The following is a 20,682-nucleotide window of genomic DNA, read 5'->3' as shown; positions in this document are numbered from 1 at the left end:
TCAATATCCAAGAAAGACCTCCTCCTCTATCTGAACCCCTTCCCCCAGCTTTTTTGAACCTTGATTGTAATAGTCCAAAAGTTGGTCCATTTCTACTTTAATTGCCCATCCTATTTCCGATGTACAAGAGAACAAACCCAGAACTCTCAATCTGCTCCTGTTGACCTGAGCCATGTGGTAACCCTAGAAAGGAGGTTAGAAATAAGTAGAAATCTAGGTTCCAGAATGCAGCTGGGAAAGAGGTTAGAAAGCCCCAAATAAGTCTAACCTTTGTTTTAGCCTACAGTCTCTTTAGCAGGTAAGTGAATACTGCCATTATAATCGACAACCAATGGACATTCCTCATTCATAGAGTTCCAGTCTCGGCATAGGAAGAATCATCCTCTGCTGAGAAATCACTTTTGTTCTTCTCTCAGAGACAGCCATCTGCATCCATGCTCAGGAGGTTTTTGAAACCCAAGGTTGGAGAGTTAAAGGAAGTCATCTAAGAGACTAGGTTTCCAACCAGGTAGCCTACTAGCATCTTTGATTGGGAGAAGAGGATTTTCTTGGGTCCAAGGGTTTAAAGGAAGACACCTTTTGGGAGAGCTAGGAGAGGTCCCTTGAATCCCGCTTAAGTGCTCAAGTGGTTTGAGAAGACATCCTTGTATTTTGGGACTGTGTGGGAATTACTTTTGGAGATAAACTGTTTCCCTACCTTTTTGTATTTCACAACCGTTTTGCTAGACTGAATGCTTTTATCTTCAGTAAAATGTATTTTGATTTGAAATGGATTGTTTTGTTTTGTTTTTTTCATTATCTGGGTGTGACCCCTTTGGGTCTTAGAGATTAGTTAGCCTGTCCCCCATAGCAGAATCCAGTCCAGGCACTGCACTGAGTTTAGAAGTGCTCTGCAGATCTAGGACTGTGCAGTTAACAGGGGATTCCTCTTTAGTTGAGGCAGTAGTCACTGGTGATGCAAACTTCTGCTGCGACTCCGGTTCTCCTACACGGCACATAATTCACAGCCCTCCTCATCGCTCATAAAAAGGTGTAAGAAATGACACCTGAAAACATATAAGAGTTTCCTTTGCCAGAGACACAGACTGGAGGAAACCTGTTGAAATTAAAACTCATGTAGTTTCTCTGTAGGGTGTCCTGAGAAGTACGCTGTACTGCAGACTTTCCATATTAAATATTATCCCTGCTAATAAAATACGTCTTTGCTTTCTCAAGAAACTTTCAGCACTAGTTATCAGCACCACACTAAGCTGCCCGCTGTACATGAAAAGTAGAGCAGACCCATGACCTAACCATAAGGTTTGCCATACATAAATTTACAGGTTGACCTGTGATTTCAGTTGATTTCTCATGTTTATCCCTGACAAACATGATTATCTCATGTTTGTCCCTGACTTCTGAGTTATATGTGTCTACCAGTGACTGATCCACAAATTTGACATTTATCCACAAATGACCTTTGAAATTTTCATTTATTTATGACTGACCGATTAATTTCACATATCTACTCCTGACCTGCCCATAAAGTTTACATCTTTACCTGTGACTTAGCTGTGAGTTTTACATTTCCAACCATGGCCTAACTTAGCATATAGAGACCTGTGACTTACCCACATTTTTGTCACCAATTTACTTGTGAATGTTGCATGTTGTTCTGCGACTTACCCATGCTCCAACGTGCCAGGATAAAGTGATACCCTTATTGGGGATACATGAAGGAACCTGAGCTTGCAACTTTTGGCTGACAATATTTACAAAACAAATCTTTATCAAATCAATTAGCATCCCGTTGGCCTGTGCTCCAGGGGCAGCTCAAGAGAATCTGCTGCCTGAGGCGAGGGATGAAATGGCGCTCCCCCACCCGGCCAGGAAACGGCACAGGTCAAATCATCAAGAGGGGAGTCTCTATGCAGTCTGGCCACTTTAGAGATTTGAAATGTTGCAGAAGGGGGAAAGAAGGGGTCAGAGTTCCCAGAGGAGTGGCAGAGTGATAATGTTTCTAGGAAGCTGGCAAACCCGCCATACTCCCTGCCTCTCCCTGGAGAAGTGGGAGATGGGTGAACGGGGTGGTCCGGGTGTAGCGCACTCTCTCCAAGCCGTTGCAAGGGCAGAAGGCAGACTCCAGCTTGTACAGCTTTGGCATACACCCTCCTGCACTCACCACCCAAAATTACAAATTCTGCATATAATAACTAATTTTACATGGAAAAAGGACAGTCTAAATACAGTCTTCTGAGGTAAAGGTATCACAACAACATATATATATTATTTGTACATGCATTGCTGTGTGCCAACCAGAAAACTCTGCAAAAAAGCAAAAAACACACTTGGAATGCATAAGGTATTAGGCTACTGTAATGCATGTTGGCAACACTGTAAATATTACACCAGGCCCTAAACACCAATACACTTCCTATTAGGAAAACAGTACAAGCCAGGCTACTATAGATCCCTACACAAACTTCACACTTAGCAGGATACCTCATCGCAGACAAAAGGAAAATTGGTTCTTACCTGCTAATTTTCGTTCCTGTAGTACCACGGATCAGTCCAGACAGTGGGTTGAGCCTCCTGTCCAGCAGATGGAGACAGAGAATAACTGAAAGGGTATCCTATATCAGGACAGTGCTCACCCTGCGTCCCTTCAGTATAAACGTTATCAGAGCAGAAGAATGTAAAATTGAACTAGAGAAAGATCAAGCAAGTAGCAAAAAAGCTGTAACCACAAACTCGAAAATTGAAATGCAAAACAGTGTTAAGAAAGCTGCTCTTACATATAATATCTATCTGGCAGATACTTCCGGTGCCTTATAGTTCAGATATGACGTAACTGTGTAGGAAAAAATTCTGTGAAAGAGAAAACTTCGAGCGGACGTATCAAAACCAGATGTAGCCCGGGCGGGAGTCTGGACTGATCCGTGGTACTACAGGAACGAAAATTAGCAGGCAATTTTCCTTTTCCTTCTTCTGCCGCTGCTAGGCCTCTTCTTTCCTCCTGCCGCTGGCGGGCTGTGCTCCACCGGCAGCCACAAAGCCTTTTCTCTTCCTCCTGCCCAGGCCTGGTGCTTGCAGGTGGGGGGAGGGAGGCGGTGGCGGACCAAAAAAAAAAGAGGGCCACCGGTGGACCCCCCTCATCTCACCGGTATTAAGGACGAGAAGAGGCCCTTGCATGATCCATCTGGGAGCAGGTGGGAGCCCATTCAGCTGCTGCCGGCAGCAGGAGGAAGAGAAGAGGCTTCGTGGCCGCCGGTGGCAGGAGGAAGAAAGCGCCACCAGTGGACCCCCCCCCCCATCCCATCGGCAGCGACGGCAAGCAGGGGCCCGCGCATGACGCGATCGGAGCAGGAGGGAGCCCGTTCAGCTGCTGCTGCTCCTTCTCCCGTGCTGGCCCTGCGGCATTCAAAAATCAGCACGCAGGAAGTGCTAGCCCCGCGATTTTTTGAATGCCGCGGGGCCAGCACGGGCGAAGGAGCAGCAGCAGCTGAACGGGCTCCCTCCTGCTCCGATCGTGTCGTGCACGGGCCCCTTCCTGCCTTCGCTGCTGGTGGGATGGGGGGGGTCCACTGGTGGTTTGTGTAGAGATCTATAGTTTGTGTAGGGATCTTCTCTTCCTCCTGCCGCCGGCAGTGCGCAGGGTACTTCGTTCACCGGGCAGGGGGTCTGAACCCCACCGTTTGGGTCCTTCTGCAGGCGAGAATTAAATTGCTTGCTTGCAGTCCATCCCCGGCTGCTGCCTGGCGGGTGACTGCAGCAGCCGCGGAGAGGGCCACGAGCGCCGGCTTGATTTAGAAGGTGTGATTCAGAGCTTTTAATCAACAGCTCTCCCCACCCGCACGCGCGCCCTCCCAGCAGCTCCATCTCGGAGACAAGAGATGCATCGGGGCTAATTGAGTATGATGAACGCTGCACGGATATTGTCCATTTGCTGCAGAAAATCAATCCCCACCGGGCAGCCTGGGACAGAGCTCTCAGAAGCAGAATCAGCCTTTAATTGAAGGGGGATTAGGAGGAACTAGCTCTGCTACTAGAATACTTTGTAGGGTGCCATATCGTTTACCGGACTGACTTAAAAACATGTTGTGCACGGATTTTATTGTATATGACTATCTGCATTAGGTACCGTTGGGTATCTTGTCCCACTGTGTTCGATATCACAGCCTCCAAACATGTCCTGCTCTTTTTTTTTTCTCTCGACTCCATCTCTCTCATCCCTGCACAAGGAAACGCTCTGCATGACCGGGGTCATTGCTCCTGACCCTTCCAAAATGCTCAGCAGCTTGGGGCAGGAGAGGGTGCGCGCGGTTTTAATTTCTAGCTAATTTAATTTATATTCTGCCTTTCAGAGCTTGAGGTGGGAGGGAAGGGGGCTCCTCCCCCTCCCCCCCAAAGCAGGCAGAGGCAGAAGAAGGTTAAGTGGCTGGCTGAAGGTCGCTGTGAAATGCGGCGTTACAGTCAGGGGCTTTTCATGATGACCATTTCAAGCAGCAGTCACCCTGCCCACTGCTAGTAAAACTGCTGCACAGCCAGACATATACATCATGGGGCAACAATCTGACTCTGCAGGTTGCTGTAAACCCCGGGGGAGGGATTTTAAACCCTTGGGATTTGCAGCAGTAATGAAAGCAAAAAACTATACGTGGGTAGTTGTGTCTCGATGGCCGCCCTAAGGAAACGTTCCCAACAGAGACTTGCACCGGCTTTCTCTGCGGGCAATTTTTTTTTTTTTTTCGGTTGGAAACAACGCTCGTAGCTTGCAATGATCAAAACCAGGCAGGTTAACCTCTGCCCTCTCCCTCCATCCCCGGGACCCCCTTCGTCAGTCCGTGGGGGTGAAAGTTAACACAGGGACGTTTGCCCACAGACAGGTCGGGCAATTATTCAAAGGCCCAACTTGTGCAAGTAAAAAATGTTTCTTTTTTTTTTTCTTTTCTCTCCTTACCCGCAGAAAGGGCTTGAAAGACTGCGCTCTACGGATCCTTTCCAAAGGGATTCTATGTGGCTAAACGGCCGTTCACCTGAGGAGAAAGCCCCTTTGAATCTTACCTCCCCCCCTTCCCAGGGCAGGGAAAAAAAGAACAGGCGCCGAGGCCATCCCAGTACACAGAGGAAGGTTTATTATACATTTAAACTCCCTGCACATATGTCCCGGCAGAGAATTTTCCCTTTGAAAACTGGCTGGCAGGCTCGCACACACACAAAAAAAAATTACCTGCGGACCTGGAGGCACCGCAGTGATTGTGAAACTTCACTTCTCCACCCCTGGATAAAAAGAAAAACAAAAAACCCACCAGGCTTTTAAGTTAACAGTTGCTGTGTGAAACATCTTGTGAAATATCCGTTCTGAGGAAGGAAAGGGGGTTTTGTTGGTGCCTGGGCCTATTTGGATTGATCCCTCCTGCAGCTGAGAATTATTACCTCTGGCAGCCAATCCTTCCAGTCACAGGCAATGCTTCCTTACCGGTAAACGGCGCCTCCTCCAAAGCACCAGGGCAGCCGCGGTTTATTCTTAAAGGCTGCCCAATGTGAGGAGAGGTGCTTTTTTTTCTTTTTTCTTGGCACCCGGGAATGGAGCCAGACGTGCCACCTCCTAGAAGAATTCACGCACGCTCGGCAGTCTGGGCGCCGCGTGCGAGCGGCACGCGCATGTGCAAGCTCGTCCACGAGCGATGGGCGCACGCCGCAAGTGGTCCACCGCGCGCGCTGCGTGCTCACAGGAGCGACGCGTGTGCGCGTGCCACACGCGTGCCCTGCATGCGATTCCGTGGGGGGGAGGGGGCGCCGCTGCCTTGTGCTGAGAACCCACTGCAGGTACCCCCCCCCCCGTCAACGCCCGAGCAGCGAGGGAGGGAAGCTGCATACACTCTGTGCCCTGTCCGCAATGCAGCAAATACATCCGCCAGCCCCAGGAAGCACGACAACACACTTGGCGCCAGGGAGAGAGCTCCGCAACCCGTGCAGGATGCTGAAACTGGAAGGGACACTTTAGAACATTAAGCCGTAAATTAAATCTCCTGATGGATGGCCGGTGGAATCAGAAAGGCATCAATATCTGGCTCTCTGCCTGATGAAGCCGAACTCTAATGAAAATTACCTAATTCAAGTAGCAAGGGGGGGGGAGGGGAAGGGGGAGATGCCATCTAGCAACTGAGCCCGTCCGTTTCAGGGCCTTGCTGTGCAGGATGGGCACCGGCGTCCTCCTTGCTGAAGGTCACTATCTCACCGAAGGTTAGACTGCAACAACCGGGGCTTCCAGATTTCAGCAGGAGCCGGCAACAGCCCTGCTTTGAGAGGGTGCTGCGGTTACACTCGCATTATATAGGGTGGGATTTAATGGCAGGCGAGTTTCAGGCTGGGGAGCTGCGCTCTATGGATGCCCCTACGCAAGGTGCCGACTGCACTGAGGGAAGCATCCCCACAAAAAAAAAAAAGATTACTGGGATCGCGCCTGTGTCCCCCAGAAACTTGCATGCTGAATTGCCCTGCTCCCAAGGGATATAACAGCAGGTCATGGCCGTCCCTGCTGCAGGCCCGCCGAATGCCAGAAAACCACTGATCGCACCTAACTGCGCGGCTCTGTTTGCATCCTAAAACACAGGAAATCCACTCTCTGTCTGTCCCCTCCCACCACATGCAGGGGGTGACGGTGACCTTCCTATACATTTCCTGCCCATAAAGCTGTGCATTTAGAAAGTGAGAATGTGAGACAAGATGGCAGAAACGTGCAGTAAATGCTGGGCAGGAGCTCAGAGCGCGAGAGCAAACGACATGAATCACAGAGAACCCCCAGTCCTGCTATCACAATTTACTCTGTGGGCAGAAGCTAGGCGGTTTGTTTCATGGCAGTGTTTCACTGCATCCTCAAAAGACATCAGGCCCTCAAAACCCAGAAGCAGGTGTACGGACACTAAGCTGACATGGTAGAAAAGCAAAGGGTTTCTGTGCCCACCTGCAGGGGTGCAGCCCTGTCAGAGACACCGCCCTCACATGCATAATATAGGCACAAGGTTCCCTGAGGCAAGGGTACATCCCTCTCACCCTCCAACCTATTCCATCCTTCCTCTCTCACAGACGTGCCAATACAGTAAAAACCGCGGGAGAGCCAGCGCTCCGAGGCGAGCGTCCGCTCTCCCGACGCGCGCCCAGGCCACTCTCCTGGGCGCGCGATCGAGTATTTAAATGAGGGCCCGCGGTAAAAGGAGGCGCTAGGGACACTAGCACGTCCCCAGCGCCTCCTTTTTGACAGAAGCGGCGGCTGTCAGCGGATTTGACAGCCGACGCTCAATTTTACCAGCGTCGGTTCTCGAACCCGCTGACAGCCACAGGTTCGGAAAACGGATGCCGGTTAAATTGAGCGTCCATCTGCCAACCCACGGGCTGCGGGCAGATTTTAAATGTTTTTTTTTAATTTGTAATTTTTTTTAAATTTTGGGGCCCTCCGACTTAATATCGCTATGATATTAAGTCGGAGGGTGTACAGAAAAGCAGTAATAGGCCCATCAACCTGCATTTGCATTATACAAGGGGTAAAAATTGCACGTCAAAAATGTGTGGCCAAACCAGGGCTAAAGGTGCGCTCAGCCGAGCGCACCATACTGAATCGGCCCGAGCATGAGCGGAAGCCAGGCTACTCTGGACTTTAATATTCAGTGGCAAACGACAGCACAATCCAAAACATTCTGGAAGAAAATGTATTGGTCAGTTAAAAGCAACACAATCCTTAAGATCTCTCTCTTTATTTTTGGCCTTCTGATTTCTATTTCAGCCATCAGGAGAAATGAAAGATTTGGCAAATGACCATGACCTAGCCACTTCCAGCGTAATGAAGCTCAGTAAATCGGGGGAGCTGCTGTGCCCCTCCTCACCAGAATCCCAGGCTGGCGTCAGAATGACTTGCAGAGCATGAATACAGCCTGAATGGGGAAAGGGATTTTTAAGAACAGGTGTGGGGAAGGAGGCATAAAGAAAGCCGCACATCTTTTATTCCACAAAACGTTAATAATATAAGAAATAAAATACACTAGAACCAACAAAAATGACTTAGGAATAAGCCAAAAGAGCAGGAGTGGCTCAAGGCAATCTGCTGCCTATAGCAAGGGATAAGATGGTAAACTCCCCCCCCCCCCCGAAGGCACGACACAGGCCAAATCCTCAAGGGGGGGGGGGGTGGTTCTCTATCTGGCCCTTTTGGTGATTTCAAATGCTGTGGAAGAGGGAAAGCAGGGGTCAGAGTTCCCAGAGGAATGGCAGGGTGTCAGTGTTTCTTGTTTATGGGGGGTGTCCGATGTGGCCACTGAAAGTACTGAAGGGCTTGTTTATGGGACCACACTCCCAGGAACCTTACCCCCAGCATTTTCCCCTGGAGAAGTGGGAGGTGGGTGAGTGGTGGGGGTCTGTGTCTGGCTCCCTCTCTCTGGGCCAGCGCAAGGGCATTAGGCCCCCTAGGTGAACTTTACAGCCTCGTGCCCGTGTCCCCCTGCCCTCACCAGACACAATTAAAAAGTGTGCGTTTACAATAATCAATTTTACATATAAAAGACATTGAAAGCACAGTCTTCTGAGATAAAAATATCTCAACCCTACAAAAAAGCAAAACCACAAATGATATTGGGCCTATTGCAATGCATGTTGGGTGTGGGCTTTACCCTCAGAAAGCCCAGAGTAAACTGAATTACAATTACAATATTTGTTAACCCTCCATACTAAAAGATCACTAACAGCCAGCCCTCAAACAGTAAAATCCCTATTACACCAGACCCTAAACACCAATACAACTCCTAATAGGAAAACAGAACAAACCGGCCTGCTATAGATCCTTACCCAGAAACTACACATTGGCAGCACACCCCACCTCAATCACACAGACAGACCCTCGCCAAATACAGAATAAAGGACCATAAAGTATAAACAGAAACGTGTAGCCAAAACTGAACTAGAAAGCGCAAAAGCCAAACTGTATGCAGTGCAATGGAAAAATAGAAATAACACTCCTTAAAATAATAAAATCAAGGACTGACAGTAAAAACATGCTAATAGAAAAGAATAACTATTTCAAAAGAAGTGATGAATAAAATAACAGCCAATAATTAAAAATTCATACAAAATTATAAAACATTTCCCAAACATCAATAAAATATTTCAAAATAGCAAGCACATCAAATAACACCCAATAATGAAAACTTATAAGTGTAAAAAAATCCCCACTTTCCATACCGGGGAACTTTTGACTTCCAGTCTCCCTGAGATTGCCATGGATTAGGGCGGGGGAGCTTTCTCCTCTCATATATATACACACACACACAGATGCACTCACACATGCTCTTTCACCCACACAGATGCGCTCTTAGGGTTGCCAACTGGCTCCGGATTTTCAGGACAGGCTGATCCAGTATTGGTTTTACCCTACTCTCTGCATGAACTTGTAGTTTTGCTTTTCTTAGGGAAATCAATAGGAACACCAGAACTCCAAACCCATGCAGGTGATGAAGTAAAATCAGGGCCGGGTCAACTTGTCCTGAAAATCTGGAACCAGTTGGCAACCCTAGCGCTCACACATGCTCCTTTGCACACAGATGCTCTCTTACACACACACATATGCTCTCTCACACATACATAACATATGCTCTCTCATACGTACACCCATGCTCATTCACAAACACAATCTCCCTCTGTCTCACTCACACAGCTGTCATCAGGCTGTCTCCCCCTTTTTTTTTTTTTAGTCTGTAGGCTGGATAAGCTCAGCAGGCAGGCGGGTTTCTCATTTTCTTGTGCTGCCAAGAGCCACTGGGCTTCTCTCATCTTTGCCACAAGTGGGTTGGGCTCTGTTGGTGACCCATGGGGGCCATCATTGTTCTTTGCCGCTGGTGGGTTAGGCTCTGATGACATCTCTCGTCTTCACTGCCGGTGGGTTGGGCTCCGCAGGCAGCCTGTGGATCCTCTTCTGTTTTTTTAGCCAGTGGCTACTGGGCCTCTTTGCATCTTGAGTCTCACGGGTGCATCGTTGCTGTGTGCCGCCGCAAGGCTCCTCCTCTGGCCTGTACTGGCAGCTTGGTCTGTCTGTCAGGCTGCAAGTTTGATAATAACCAGAGGTCCTAGTGGAAATGCAGGCATCCGTTTGGCTGGGTCTGTCTGACATGCTATGCAGGGGGACCTAAGAAGCCGGAGGTTTGGGCAATGACCAGGCTGGTATTGATGGCTATTTAAATTATTATAGAGCTCTGCAGTGAAGCCACGGGAAAGGTGGGGTGCAGAGGGAATTAAGTGAGGCTCTTGTATACTCTTCTACCCAGGATGGTGGAGTACAAAGGAGGCAGACAGGATGGTATAGAGGAAGACGAGTAATGTTGATGTGTTGATATGGTCGACATTTGTATTAAAAATCAGCATAGTCACATGGGGAAGTGCAAGATTGTAAAGGGATTTATGATGCGATATGTTTTTAATCTACAACTGAGGGATATTTTACTTTTCTTTTGTGTTTCTGTTGAACATGGTTTTCATTGATTGTCAAGTTCTGGACTGCATATTGTGTCTTGATATTCTGTTTATGGCAGTGTTGTGTCTTGATGAATAAAAATGATTTAAAAAAAAAAAATGTCTGTCCTGGATAAGGAGAAATTTTGCAGGTGGTCACACCCTGGAGCTGGAAGCTGGGATGTGCCCTTAGAAGTGTACACAGAAGAACTGGGCAGAGCGGATGAGCAGCGGGGGTCTTCTGCCATGCAAACTGAAGGGTCACACTCAAGTCTCTTGCTTAAATTTGGAGTTCAAATTTAATTACTCGCCTAGCCCAACCCAAGCTCAAGGCAGGCAGTGTAGGTAAGTGCAGGGTCTGAATTGTGAGCTGAAGATGATCTTTTCTTGGCCTTTTGCTTGAGACTGACAACGCGCAGATGTTACGATGGGGGTGGGTCAACGCTCCGCCAACTGACCCCAGTAGGGATGTACCAAAGCAGAAGGATTAAGTGACCTGCTGAAAAGGAAACCCCCTGCTCTTGAACAGTGCATGCACCACCCCACCCTCTCCGCCCTCCCCCCCCTCCTCCCCTTGCTGACCACAAAGCCCTTGGGGCTGGGACAGGCTGCTACCAGTCTGCACCTGATTAGCCACAGAGGAGGTTAACACCTGCTCCCACATGCAGTCAGGTGTGAGTCTGTCTGTCTGTCTTTCCTTTCCTCGCTGCGTGGCTAGCTGTGCTGCGCAATTACTCACCATCTGAGTCGATGCTGTTCAGGGCGGTGGGGGGGATGATGGACACTTTGCACTGTCCTAAGGGGCATTTCTTCCCCAGCTGCTCTTTGCAAGCTCCGTGAACCTGCCAAGCAGAAAGTATGAGACGGACTGTCAGCTCCTGACCTGCAACTGGGACAAATGACCACTCACTCTCCTTAACACACCACCATTTCTTTCTTCTACCCCCAGGGTGGTCGGATGTCCTGTTTCAGACAGGAAAGCTCTGGGTTTTTGCTTTTTTTTTTTTTTTTTGGCCCATGTCCTGCTTACGCATGAGCAGGACTCATCCTTGTCCTGCTTATCAGTGTGGCCGTACGTGAAAAAAAAAGAAACGACCGAATTTCAGGCAAAAAGCACATGGGTGATCTAGGAAAAAGGGGATGCAGGAGCTGTGCCGCCATCATCATCATCCCCCCTGCTCAAGTCCCCCCTTTCTCATTTTCCCTTCAGCTCCTTCTCCTTCTCCCCACCTCTCTCTCTTTCCTTTCTAATGAGCCTTTCGGGTTCCGCTTCATCTTCAGTCCCAACCCTGAAAATGAACCCTTCCCACTTCTCTCTATCTACCTCCTCCCTCAGATCCTTTCCATGTCTCTCTCCTCTCCCTCAGTTACCTCGCTCCATCTCTTCCTTCCTCCTCCCCCGTTCCCATATTTAATCTCTATTGTCTCCTCGCTTCCCACCTCTCCATCTTGTTCTCCCATGCCAGGGTCCTCTTTATCTTCGCCTACTTTTAGATTCTTTTCATTCTCTTCCCTATTCCTCTCCATCTCCCCCTCTTCTCCTTCAGGTTCAAGTCACCATGCTCTGGGCACAGCAGTGGCAGGCCAGGAGGGCGGGGGATGTGCGCCCCCCCCCCCCTTCCTAGGAAGGAAAGCAGGAGCCATCGCAGAGACTGGCAGCGCGTGCTTACCGTGTCCACCCCCGTGCTGCTGGTTTGCCACCACTGACATTGATCTGCCAGGGGGGGAGGGGGTTTTAAGGCAGTAATGTTTGGTCCGGCTTTTACCCCTGGACTCTGGGAATGCTTCAGTGGCCGCCCTTCAGAAAATCTCCTACAACGTATTTCGGTGGGGCGTTCTGAGGCTCTCCTCTTTGCTCATAGCACGCGTTTCGGAATGTCTCTCAAAATAGGTTTTAAAAGTTGGACAACCTAGTGAAGAGACTGTTTCATACCCAGAATGTGCACGCTGCACTCTTAGTGTGCCTCCGATACCGACTGGGTGCCTGACTGAAGACGGGGGGGGGGGGGGGAGAGGTACTGATACAGACAGTGGATCTTCTGAGACATGTCCGAGCTGTCTTGTCTCCCTTCCAGTCCCCCGGTCTCCTGGCCTGCAGTGGTAGCAGTATCACAGGACAGGAGAGAAGCACCCGCAGCTCCCTGAGCCTCTGAATAGCACTGAACACCCAGGACGAAAATAATGCTGCACGTGCTGTCCCCACAAGTACTACTGCTCCTCCTCCTCCTCTCCTCCACGGCCTACGCTTCCTTTTTAAGCAAGAAGCACAGGCCGAGAAGGACGGATACAGAAACAACTCATGCAGCCCTACTGAAGTCCCCAGGTTTGCGCTACTGTTAGTGCTGATAGGTAAACGGGTTAGGAGAGGTACAGGACGCTGGCCGTGGGGGGTGGGTTGGGGGAGAGGGAAGGGAGGCTGGAAGCTGGGCTGGATTTAGGCACATACCTAGGGCGCCAAGTTCTGAAGGCACCCAAAACTGGGACTGCCCTGCCCCCTGCCTGCTGTCTGATTTCTGGGGGCAAAATCTCCCACCCGTGGTTCTCTGCCTATGGGCGCCGTCATTTTAAATCCGGCCCTGGCTGAAAGACTGAGCAGAAATGGTGGAGGGAAGGGCAGGAAGCTGACGAGGCCTGAGAAAGGAGGCGCTGTGGGTACTGAGAGAGGGAGAAGGGGAGCTTGAGGGCTAACAGCAGGAGAGATAACTCGGGGCTGGCTGAGAGAGAAAGCTCAGGGGGTTGGACAAAGGAAGGAAGAAGCTGGTATGGCAGAGAGAAAGTGAAAGGGATAAGAGGAAACAGGGCTGGGGTGCAGGAACTGGGAGGCAGAGAGAGGGAGAAGGGAAGCTGGAGGCAGTCAGGAGGCGTTAGATAAGGTGAATGCAGAAACCTTCAACAACAAAGAGAGAATTGTATTTTTATTTTCTAATGAGGTTATTTCATTACAAATGTTCAGAGAGTTGCACAGTATGTTGTTGGGGGTCTGGCTTGAGGCTAATTTTCAACGGGACATTCACTTGCCCTCCCCTCAGTCCCATCCCGTTTTACTGTGGCCCAAAGTACCCACATTATGAAACAGTGCACGTGGCGTGTGCCCGCCACCTGAGGGCAATTCTCAGCCCAGCTCAGTTACCCGGAAAAGTCTCCTCCCCCCGTACAAGAGATTTGACCTGTTTTCCCACAATATATGTAATTCTCAGGGCTTTATTTCCAGGAGTACTTGCCGGGATTGAGTACCAGCATCTTTTTCCTCCACCTGCTGGATTTCCCCCTCTGCTCCCGCAATAAAAAAAACCCCAAGCATCCTGCGTGTGAGTACCGGCAGCCCAATGTTTTCCAGGAGAAAGCACGGGTAATAATCAACAAACGGCCCTACTCTACGTCTGGCGACTTTATATTCTTCACTTCACAGTAAGTAAAGTATTTGCACATGGTTATACCAAATCCTCAGCTGGACTCAGGGCAGCCACACTACTTTGACCAAATACTCTGTCAAAAGACCTGAAGCGAAGAAAGAGGGGATGCTTGCAAAATGTTTCATTCTCCCATCCCGTGTTAACTTAGCTGTCCCCTCATGTTAGGGATGTGCTTTCCTTTCATTTCATTTTGAAAACAAAACAAAACAAAAAAACAAGGTTTAACAAATAAAAAAAAACAAAAAACCCTGCCCTTGCCACCAACCACTTACCCCCATCCACAGGCCTAAGGGGCAGGAATGATCTGCGGTCGCTCCTGCCCCCCCCCCCCCCGGGTCCCCGTTTCAAAATGGACCCTGAGGCCAGCGCCATTTTGCTGTACAGAGGTAAATCTGTATCTCCCTGCAGAAGCGCCCCCACACACAAAGAAAAAGGGCACCAGCCGCCACCACCCTGAAATGGAGACCCCGATAGGGCAGGAGAGAGTGGGGGTTAATCCTACCCCCCCCCCCCCTGACCCGTGGATGCAATAAGTTGTTTGGGGTGGAGTTTCCCGGGGAAGCCTGAGCTGGGGAGGGGGAACGTTGGGGGCACTTTGGTGGTGGCGGCAACAGCAGAGGGGGACAGGGCAGGGCGGACCTGACATTTTTTTTCTTTTCTTTATCTGCGGTTTGGTTGTTGGAAAATAGATTAAATGAAACAAAAAACAATGGTGCACAATCCTACCTCATATTACCCAGGACAGGGGGAAGGAGAGGCACTAATATCACCCTCGCTGGCCTATCAGTTATGAGGGCTGGTTGAGGACTAAGGGAAAGTCGAGGTTTCATATGCTTTGCACAAGGAGAAGGAGGGAAGGCAAAAGAAAAGGGAGAAAGAGGCGTCTTTACATCAGGAAAAGGAAGGAGAAAGCACATGTCTTACGATGGCTTTGCACCAGAGGCACCGCCAGTCTTGCAGTTTCCGTACGCTGCCGCAGGCTCTGTCACACACAGCGCACCTGGCGCTAACAGGCAGGTTCCCTTCCAGCCACTGGTGAGGCATGGTGACCTGAAGAGAGGGGGAAAAGGCAGAGCGAGGTGAGCCACAGGAACAGAACTGCATCAAGGTAGCAGGAATGTGCGGGGCCCTGATGGTTATCTCTTCAGCTCCTTTCTTTTGGCTCTTGATTGCCACTACAATTATTATTAATCATTTATATAGCACATACGAGCTGTGTGCAGTGCTATACAAAGACAAATTACGGACAGTACCTATTTCTTGGAACTTGCAATCTAGTCTGGATGGACAGGCAAGACACACAAAAAAAACAAATAAGCCTTTGAGTTAAAACGGATTTGTTCTTTGTTAGTTTCTAAAGATAAATTCTGAATTATTTTTTTTAACTACCATTAAAGCACAAGCATTACCCCCTACCCTTACTGCATGCATTTTCTTGGCTCTGTCTGACTCTATTGGTCTCATTCTTCGGTCTCCTTCCCAATTTATTCCAAGCCATTTCATGTCTTACATATTTATGTTTCAGACTGGAACCAGTTCAGGTTACCAATTAAGATCAATGAAGAAGGGTCTGAGTTATTGAGATTCATAGCTACGAGTAGCAATGGACAAAAAGCTTTGGGAAACGTCAAACACTCATTAGAGGGAAAAATCAGAAAGAAAAGATGGGACTCAAAATAAGTTTTGTCCGTTCTGCTGCCTATAATGGAATTACTTTATGAGCGTTTCGGTAGCAGTCTTGCCTTAAGCTGGCATCCTGAGGGCTAGAAATACCCAGGCACATCAACCTGCCGCAGATCCTTGGTTCTGGACAGCTGTAATGCAGGTACTGGGTACTGAGGACCCAACGTGCACCTAAAATGCCAAGTTTCCCATTTTTTTGAGATTCATTTTCAACAGCGGGCGCAAGTCAGCACATAGATGTATAAGCACGAGCTTGTCTTTTATAAATGTGTGCCAGGAGCCGCGCAGTTTACAAAACACTTCATATCTCTGCCCCAAAAGTACACGCATATGTTTCACTTTGCACTCATTTCTATGCCTGTTTTACAGAGGTACACGCACACATTTTATGCACAACATAATTTAACGTGCATGTATTTACTGCAGCATGTGCCCCGAGGCAGGCATTTGTGAAGTTATGTGCATGCTCAGTTTATGAAATTACTTACTTGTGCGTGCACTTTTAATCACCAGTTCGCTGGCACTTTCCACCAGTTCACCCTCACTTTCCCCAGTTCACCTAAACCCTCCAGCAATTCACCGCCCCTCCCCCCCATAACCACTGAGCCCAGACCTCCCACCCAAAACCTGCAGACAAAAGACAAGTGGAAACTAGCAAACCCCGCCCTAGCATGCCACAACCGCTCCGTTCTTACTTCCAGTTTTACACGCTGGAATCGTTTGAAAATTACCCCCTTTAAATTATTTTGGCAACCGAGTTAAGGAATGACATTTGTACGCAACAACATTTTTCACTGCTATTACAACATAGCACAGGGCAGCCAGTTAGAGTTACTGACCAGGCCGCGTCACTCTTGGTTTTACCCCAGTGCTTTCATGGTGTCCCGTATTTCTGATTCTTCTGAGGACTGGCTCAAGTTGTCCAGAATGACACGGAGGCGGTCAGTGCCCTTACCAGCGCACTGCTCGTTAGCTCAGCGATTCTCAACCCTGCGTGTTTTCTGGGGCAACCATGACTTTTACTCTCAGGAGTACCACGGGGTCTATATTGCCCTCACCGTTATTTAACTTCTATCTTGGCCCTCTTGCAAATTGAATCAGTGCAATGGGACTTTCCTACATTATGTGTGCCGATGACATACAAATTTATTGTTCATTAGGGAAGAACCGAGAGGGATCAATGGACAGGCTGAATAATAACCTCAGTCAAACTGAATAATGGCTGCAGAATAAGCAGTTAAAATTAAACCAGGAAAAAAAACGGAGATGCTTTGGCTAAAGTGTCCAAACAGCTCCTTAGTCTCCCCTCAGATCAGGGGTGGTTCACGGCAATCTGCTGCCCGGGGCGAAGAAAGAGACGCGGCACAAGTCGAATCAGCTAGACGGCAAAAGGAGGGGAGAGCACCTTGGAGTCGGGCCCTTTTGGTGATCTCAAATGCGTGGCAAATAGAGCGTTAGTGATAATATTCCTAGGAAGCCGGCAACCCTGCTACACTCCCGGCAACTATACTACCTGCCTCCCATCCTTCGCCAGCAAATGCCCCTTTAGGGATTGGGAGGTGGGTGAATGGTGGGGTTTGTGCGGGATGCACTCTCTCTGGGCTGGTACAAGGGTATGGGGCATTGAATCTAAATGCACTCTCTCTGGGCTGGTACAAGGGTATGGGGCATTGAACCTAAATGCACTCTCTCTGGGCTGGTACAAGGGTATGGGGCATTGAATCTAAATGCACTCTCTCTGGGCTGGTACAAGGGTATGGGGCATTGAATCTAAATGCACTCTCTCTGGGCTGGTACAAGGGTATGGGGCATTGAATCTAAATGCACTCTCTCTGGGCTGGTACAAGGGTATGGGGCATTGAACCTAAATGCACTCTCTCTGGGCTGGTACAAGGGTATGGGGCATTGAACCTAAATGCACTCTCTCTGGGCTGGTACAAGGGTATGGGGCATTGAACCTAAATGCACTCTCTCTGGGCTGGTACAAGGGTATGGGCATTGAACCTAAATGCACTCTCTCTGGGCTGGTACAAGGGTATGGGGCATTGAACCTAAATGCACTCTCTCTGGGCTGGTACAAGGGTATGGGGCATTGAACCTAAATGCACTCTCTCTGGGCTGGTACAAGGTTATGGGGCATTGAACCTAAATGCACTCTCTGGGCTGGTACAAGGGTATGGGGCATTGAACCTAAATGCACTCTCTCTGGGCTGGTACAAGGGTATGGGGCATTGAATCTAAATGCACTCTCTCTGGGCTGGTACAAGGGTATGGGGCATTGAACCTAAATGCACTCTCTCTGGGCTGGTACAAGGTTATGGGGCATTGAACCTAAATGCACTCTCTCTGGGCTGGTACAAGGGTATGGGGCATTGAATCTAAATGCACTCTCTCTGGGCTGGTACAAGGGTATGGGGCATTGAACCTAAATGCACTCTCTCTGGGCTGGTACAAGGGTATGGGGAATTGAACCTAAATGAACCTTACAGCCTTGCATCCCCCACCCTGGGACCTCATCTGAACCCACTGTATGCATTTATAGTAAAAGATTCTACATAAGAATGGGCATTCAAAGTACAATCATCTGAGGGAAAAATATCACAACATATATTTTAAATTTGCATGAACTGCTGTGGAGCCAACCAGAGGACCCTGCAAAAAAAGCAAAAATGATACTTGGAACCCACATGGTATTAGGCCTATTATATATATAATGCATATCTGGTGTGGATTTGGCCCAATGGAATTACAATTACCATATAGTAGAGATGTGAATCGTGTGATCGATCGTCTTAACGATCAATTTCGGCTGGGAGGGGGAGGGAATCGGATCGTTGCAGTTTGGGTTTTTTAAATATCGTGTAAATCGAAAACCGGCACACTAAAACATCCCTAAAACCCACCCCGACCCTTTAAAATAAATCCCCCACCCTCCCGAACCCCCCCAAAATGCCTTAAATTACCTGGGGTCCAGAGGAAAGGTCCCAGTGTGATCTTTTACTCTCGGGCCTCCGGTGTGTTGTAGAAATGGCACCGGCGCTACCTTTGCCTTGTCATATGACAGGTCAAAGGTAGCGCCGGCGCCATTTTGTTTTTTGTCCCCCGACGTCAGGAGCGTAGGAGATCGCTCTCGGACCCCCGCTGGACCCCCATGGACTTTTGGCCAGCATGGGGGGGCCTCCTGACCCCCACAAGACTTGCCAAAAGTCCAGCGGGGGTCCGGGAACGACTTCCTGCACGCGAATCGTTTTTCCGTACAAAATGGTGCCGGCCATACACAGTATGGCCGGCACCATTTTGTACAGAATAATGTGGGTCCAGCGGGGGTCGTTCCCGGACCCCCGCTGGACTTTTGGCAAGTCTTGTGGGGGTCAGGAGGCCCCCCCCCAAGCTGGCCAAAAGTCCCTGTGGGTCCAGCGGGGGTCCGGGAGCGATCTCCTACGCTCCTGACGTCGGGGGACAAAAAACAAAATGGCGCCGGCGCTACCTTTGACCTGTCATATGACAAGGCAAAGGTAGCTCCGGCGCCATTTCTACAACGCACCGGAGGCCCGAGAGTAAAAGATCACACCGGGACCCTCCCTCTGGACCCCAGGTAATTTAAGGCATTTTGGGGGGGTTCGGGAGGGTGGGGGATTTATTTTAAAGGGTCGGGGTGGGTTTTAGGGTTGTTTTAGTGTGCCGGTTTTCCCGCCCTCCCCCTTCCCCCGATTTACGATTTTTTGACGATAAATCGGGGGAATTGTTATTGTATCGCGGCTCTAACGATTTTTGACGATTTAAAATATATCGGACGATATTTTAAATCGTCAAAAAACGATTCACATCCCTACCATATAGTAAACCTCCCGTATCAAAACAACACTAACTGCCAGGACTCAAACAGTAACACCCCTACCTATGAAAAGGCAGCACGGCAAATATTACACCAGGCCTTACAACACCTATACACCTCCTATTAGGAAATGAGAACAAGCCAGGCTGCTATAGATTCCTTCATAAAAACTTCAGCTATCAGAATACCTCACCTCGGTGGCACATGCAAAACATGGACAGACCCTTGCCAAATACAGAATAAAGAGAACCTAAAGTATAAAAAGAAATGTGCAGACAAAAACTGAACTGGAAAGCACAACAAACCGGACTTTGTATACACTGCAACAATGGCAAAATTAGACGCATCAACATTCCCTCATAAAACATCAAATACAATTAAGAAATATAAAACATCAATCATAAGAATAAAACCATATTAAGAATACATGTTTCAAAATAACTGGCAAATAGAAAAACATTCAATAACTGAACTCATTAATATTTTTAAAAAGTTCCCAAACATCAATAAAATACTTCAAAGAGCAGACACAAAAAATAGCATCCAATAATTAAAACTAAGGATAAAAAAAATTCCCACACTCCAGCCATGGGGACTTTTGATTTCCAGTCACCTTGAGACTGCCATGGATTAGTCGGGGGGTGAGGGGGGGGGGGGCTGCACACTAACTTTGTCCTTTCTCTCTCACATATACACACACCCACACTAACACACATATGTTCATGCTCACACATACAGACACACTCTTTAACACACTTATGTACATGCTCACGCATACAGACACACTCTTTAACACACTTATGTACATGCTCACACATACAGACATACTCTAACACACATATGTTCATGCTCACACATACAGACACACTCTTTAACACACTTATGTACATGCTCACACATACAGACATACTCTAACACACATATGTACATGCTCACACATACACACTCTTTAACACACTTATGTACATGCTCACACATACAGACACACTCTTTAACACACTTATGTACATGCTCACACATACAGACATTAACACACATATGTACATGCTCACACATACACACTCTTTAACACACTTATGTACATGCTCACACATACAGACACACTCTTCTCCCCTCTGGGATGCACATGTGGCAGCAGCGTCCATCCGTAGCCTGTGCAGCCAATGGGATTGCTCCTCTTTCCTCTCGGGGTGTGGAGCCACACTGCTCCAGCTCTTTTCTTTGGTTACACGGGCCAATGCTGCTGATGCGCCTACAACTTTTGTCCACAAGGACTGC

At 48.6% G+C, this 20,682-nt stretch overlaps 1 protein-coding gene across 5 annotated transcripts in view; it reads right to left on the bottom strand.

Moving 5' to 3' along the window:
* The window catches only part of LOC115094425 (diacylglycerol kinase delta-like), a 305,506-nt gene that overhangs the window by 52,255 nt on the left and 232,569 nt on the right, over positions 1-20,682 (bottom strand). For all 5 annotated transcript variants that reach the window (XM_029607468.1, XM_029607470.1, XM_029607467.1 and 2 more), the window contains 2 exons: positions 14,811-14,936; positions 11,213-11,315 (listed from right to left, as the gene is read on the bottom strand). In XM_029607468.1, the coding sequence (XP_029463328.1) occupies positions 11,213-11,315; positions 14,811-14,936 (229 nt within the window). The remainder of the gene's footprint in view (positions 1-11,212; positions 11,316-14,810; positions 14,937-20,682) is intronic.

This window comes from Rhinatrema bivittatum, chromosome 6 (assembly GCF_901001135.1).
Source record: "Rhinatrema bivittatum chromosome 6, aRhiBiv1.1, whole genome shotgun sequence".
NCBI classification, from domain to species: domain Eukaryota; kingdom Metazoa; phylum Chordata; class Amphibia; order Gymnophiona; family Rhinatrematidae; genus Rhinatrema; species Rhinatrema bivittatum.
The sequence above is the reverse complement of the archived record's forward strand: the minus strand, read 5'-3'. Positions and strand labels throughout refer to the sequence as shown.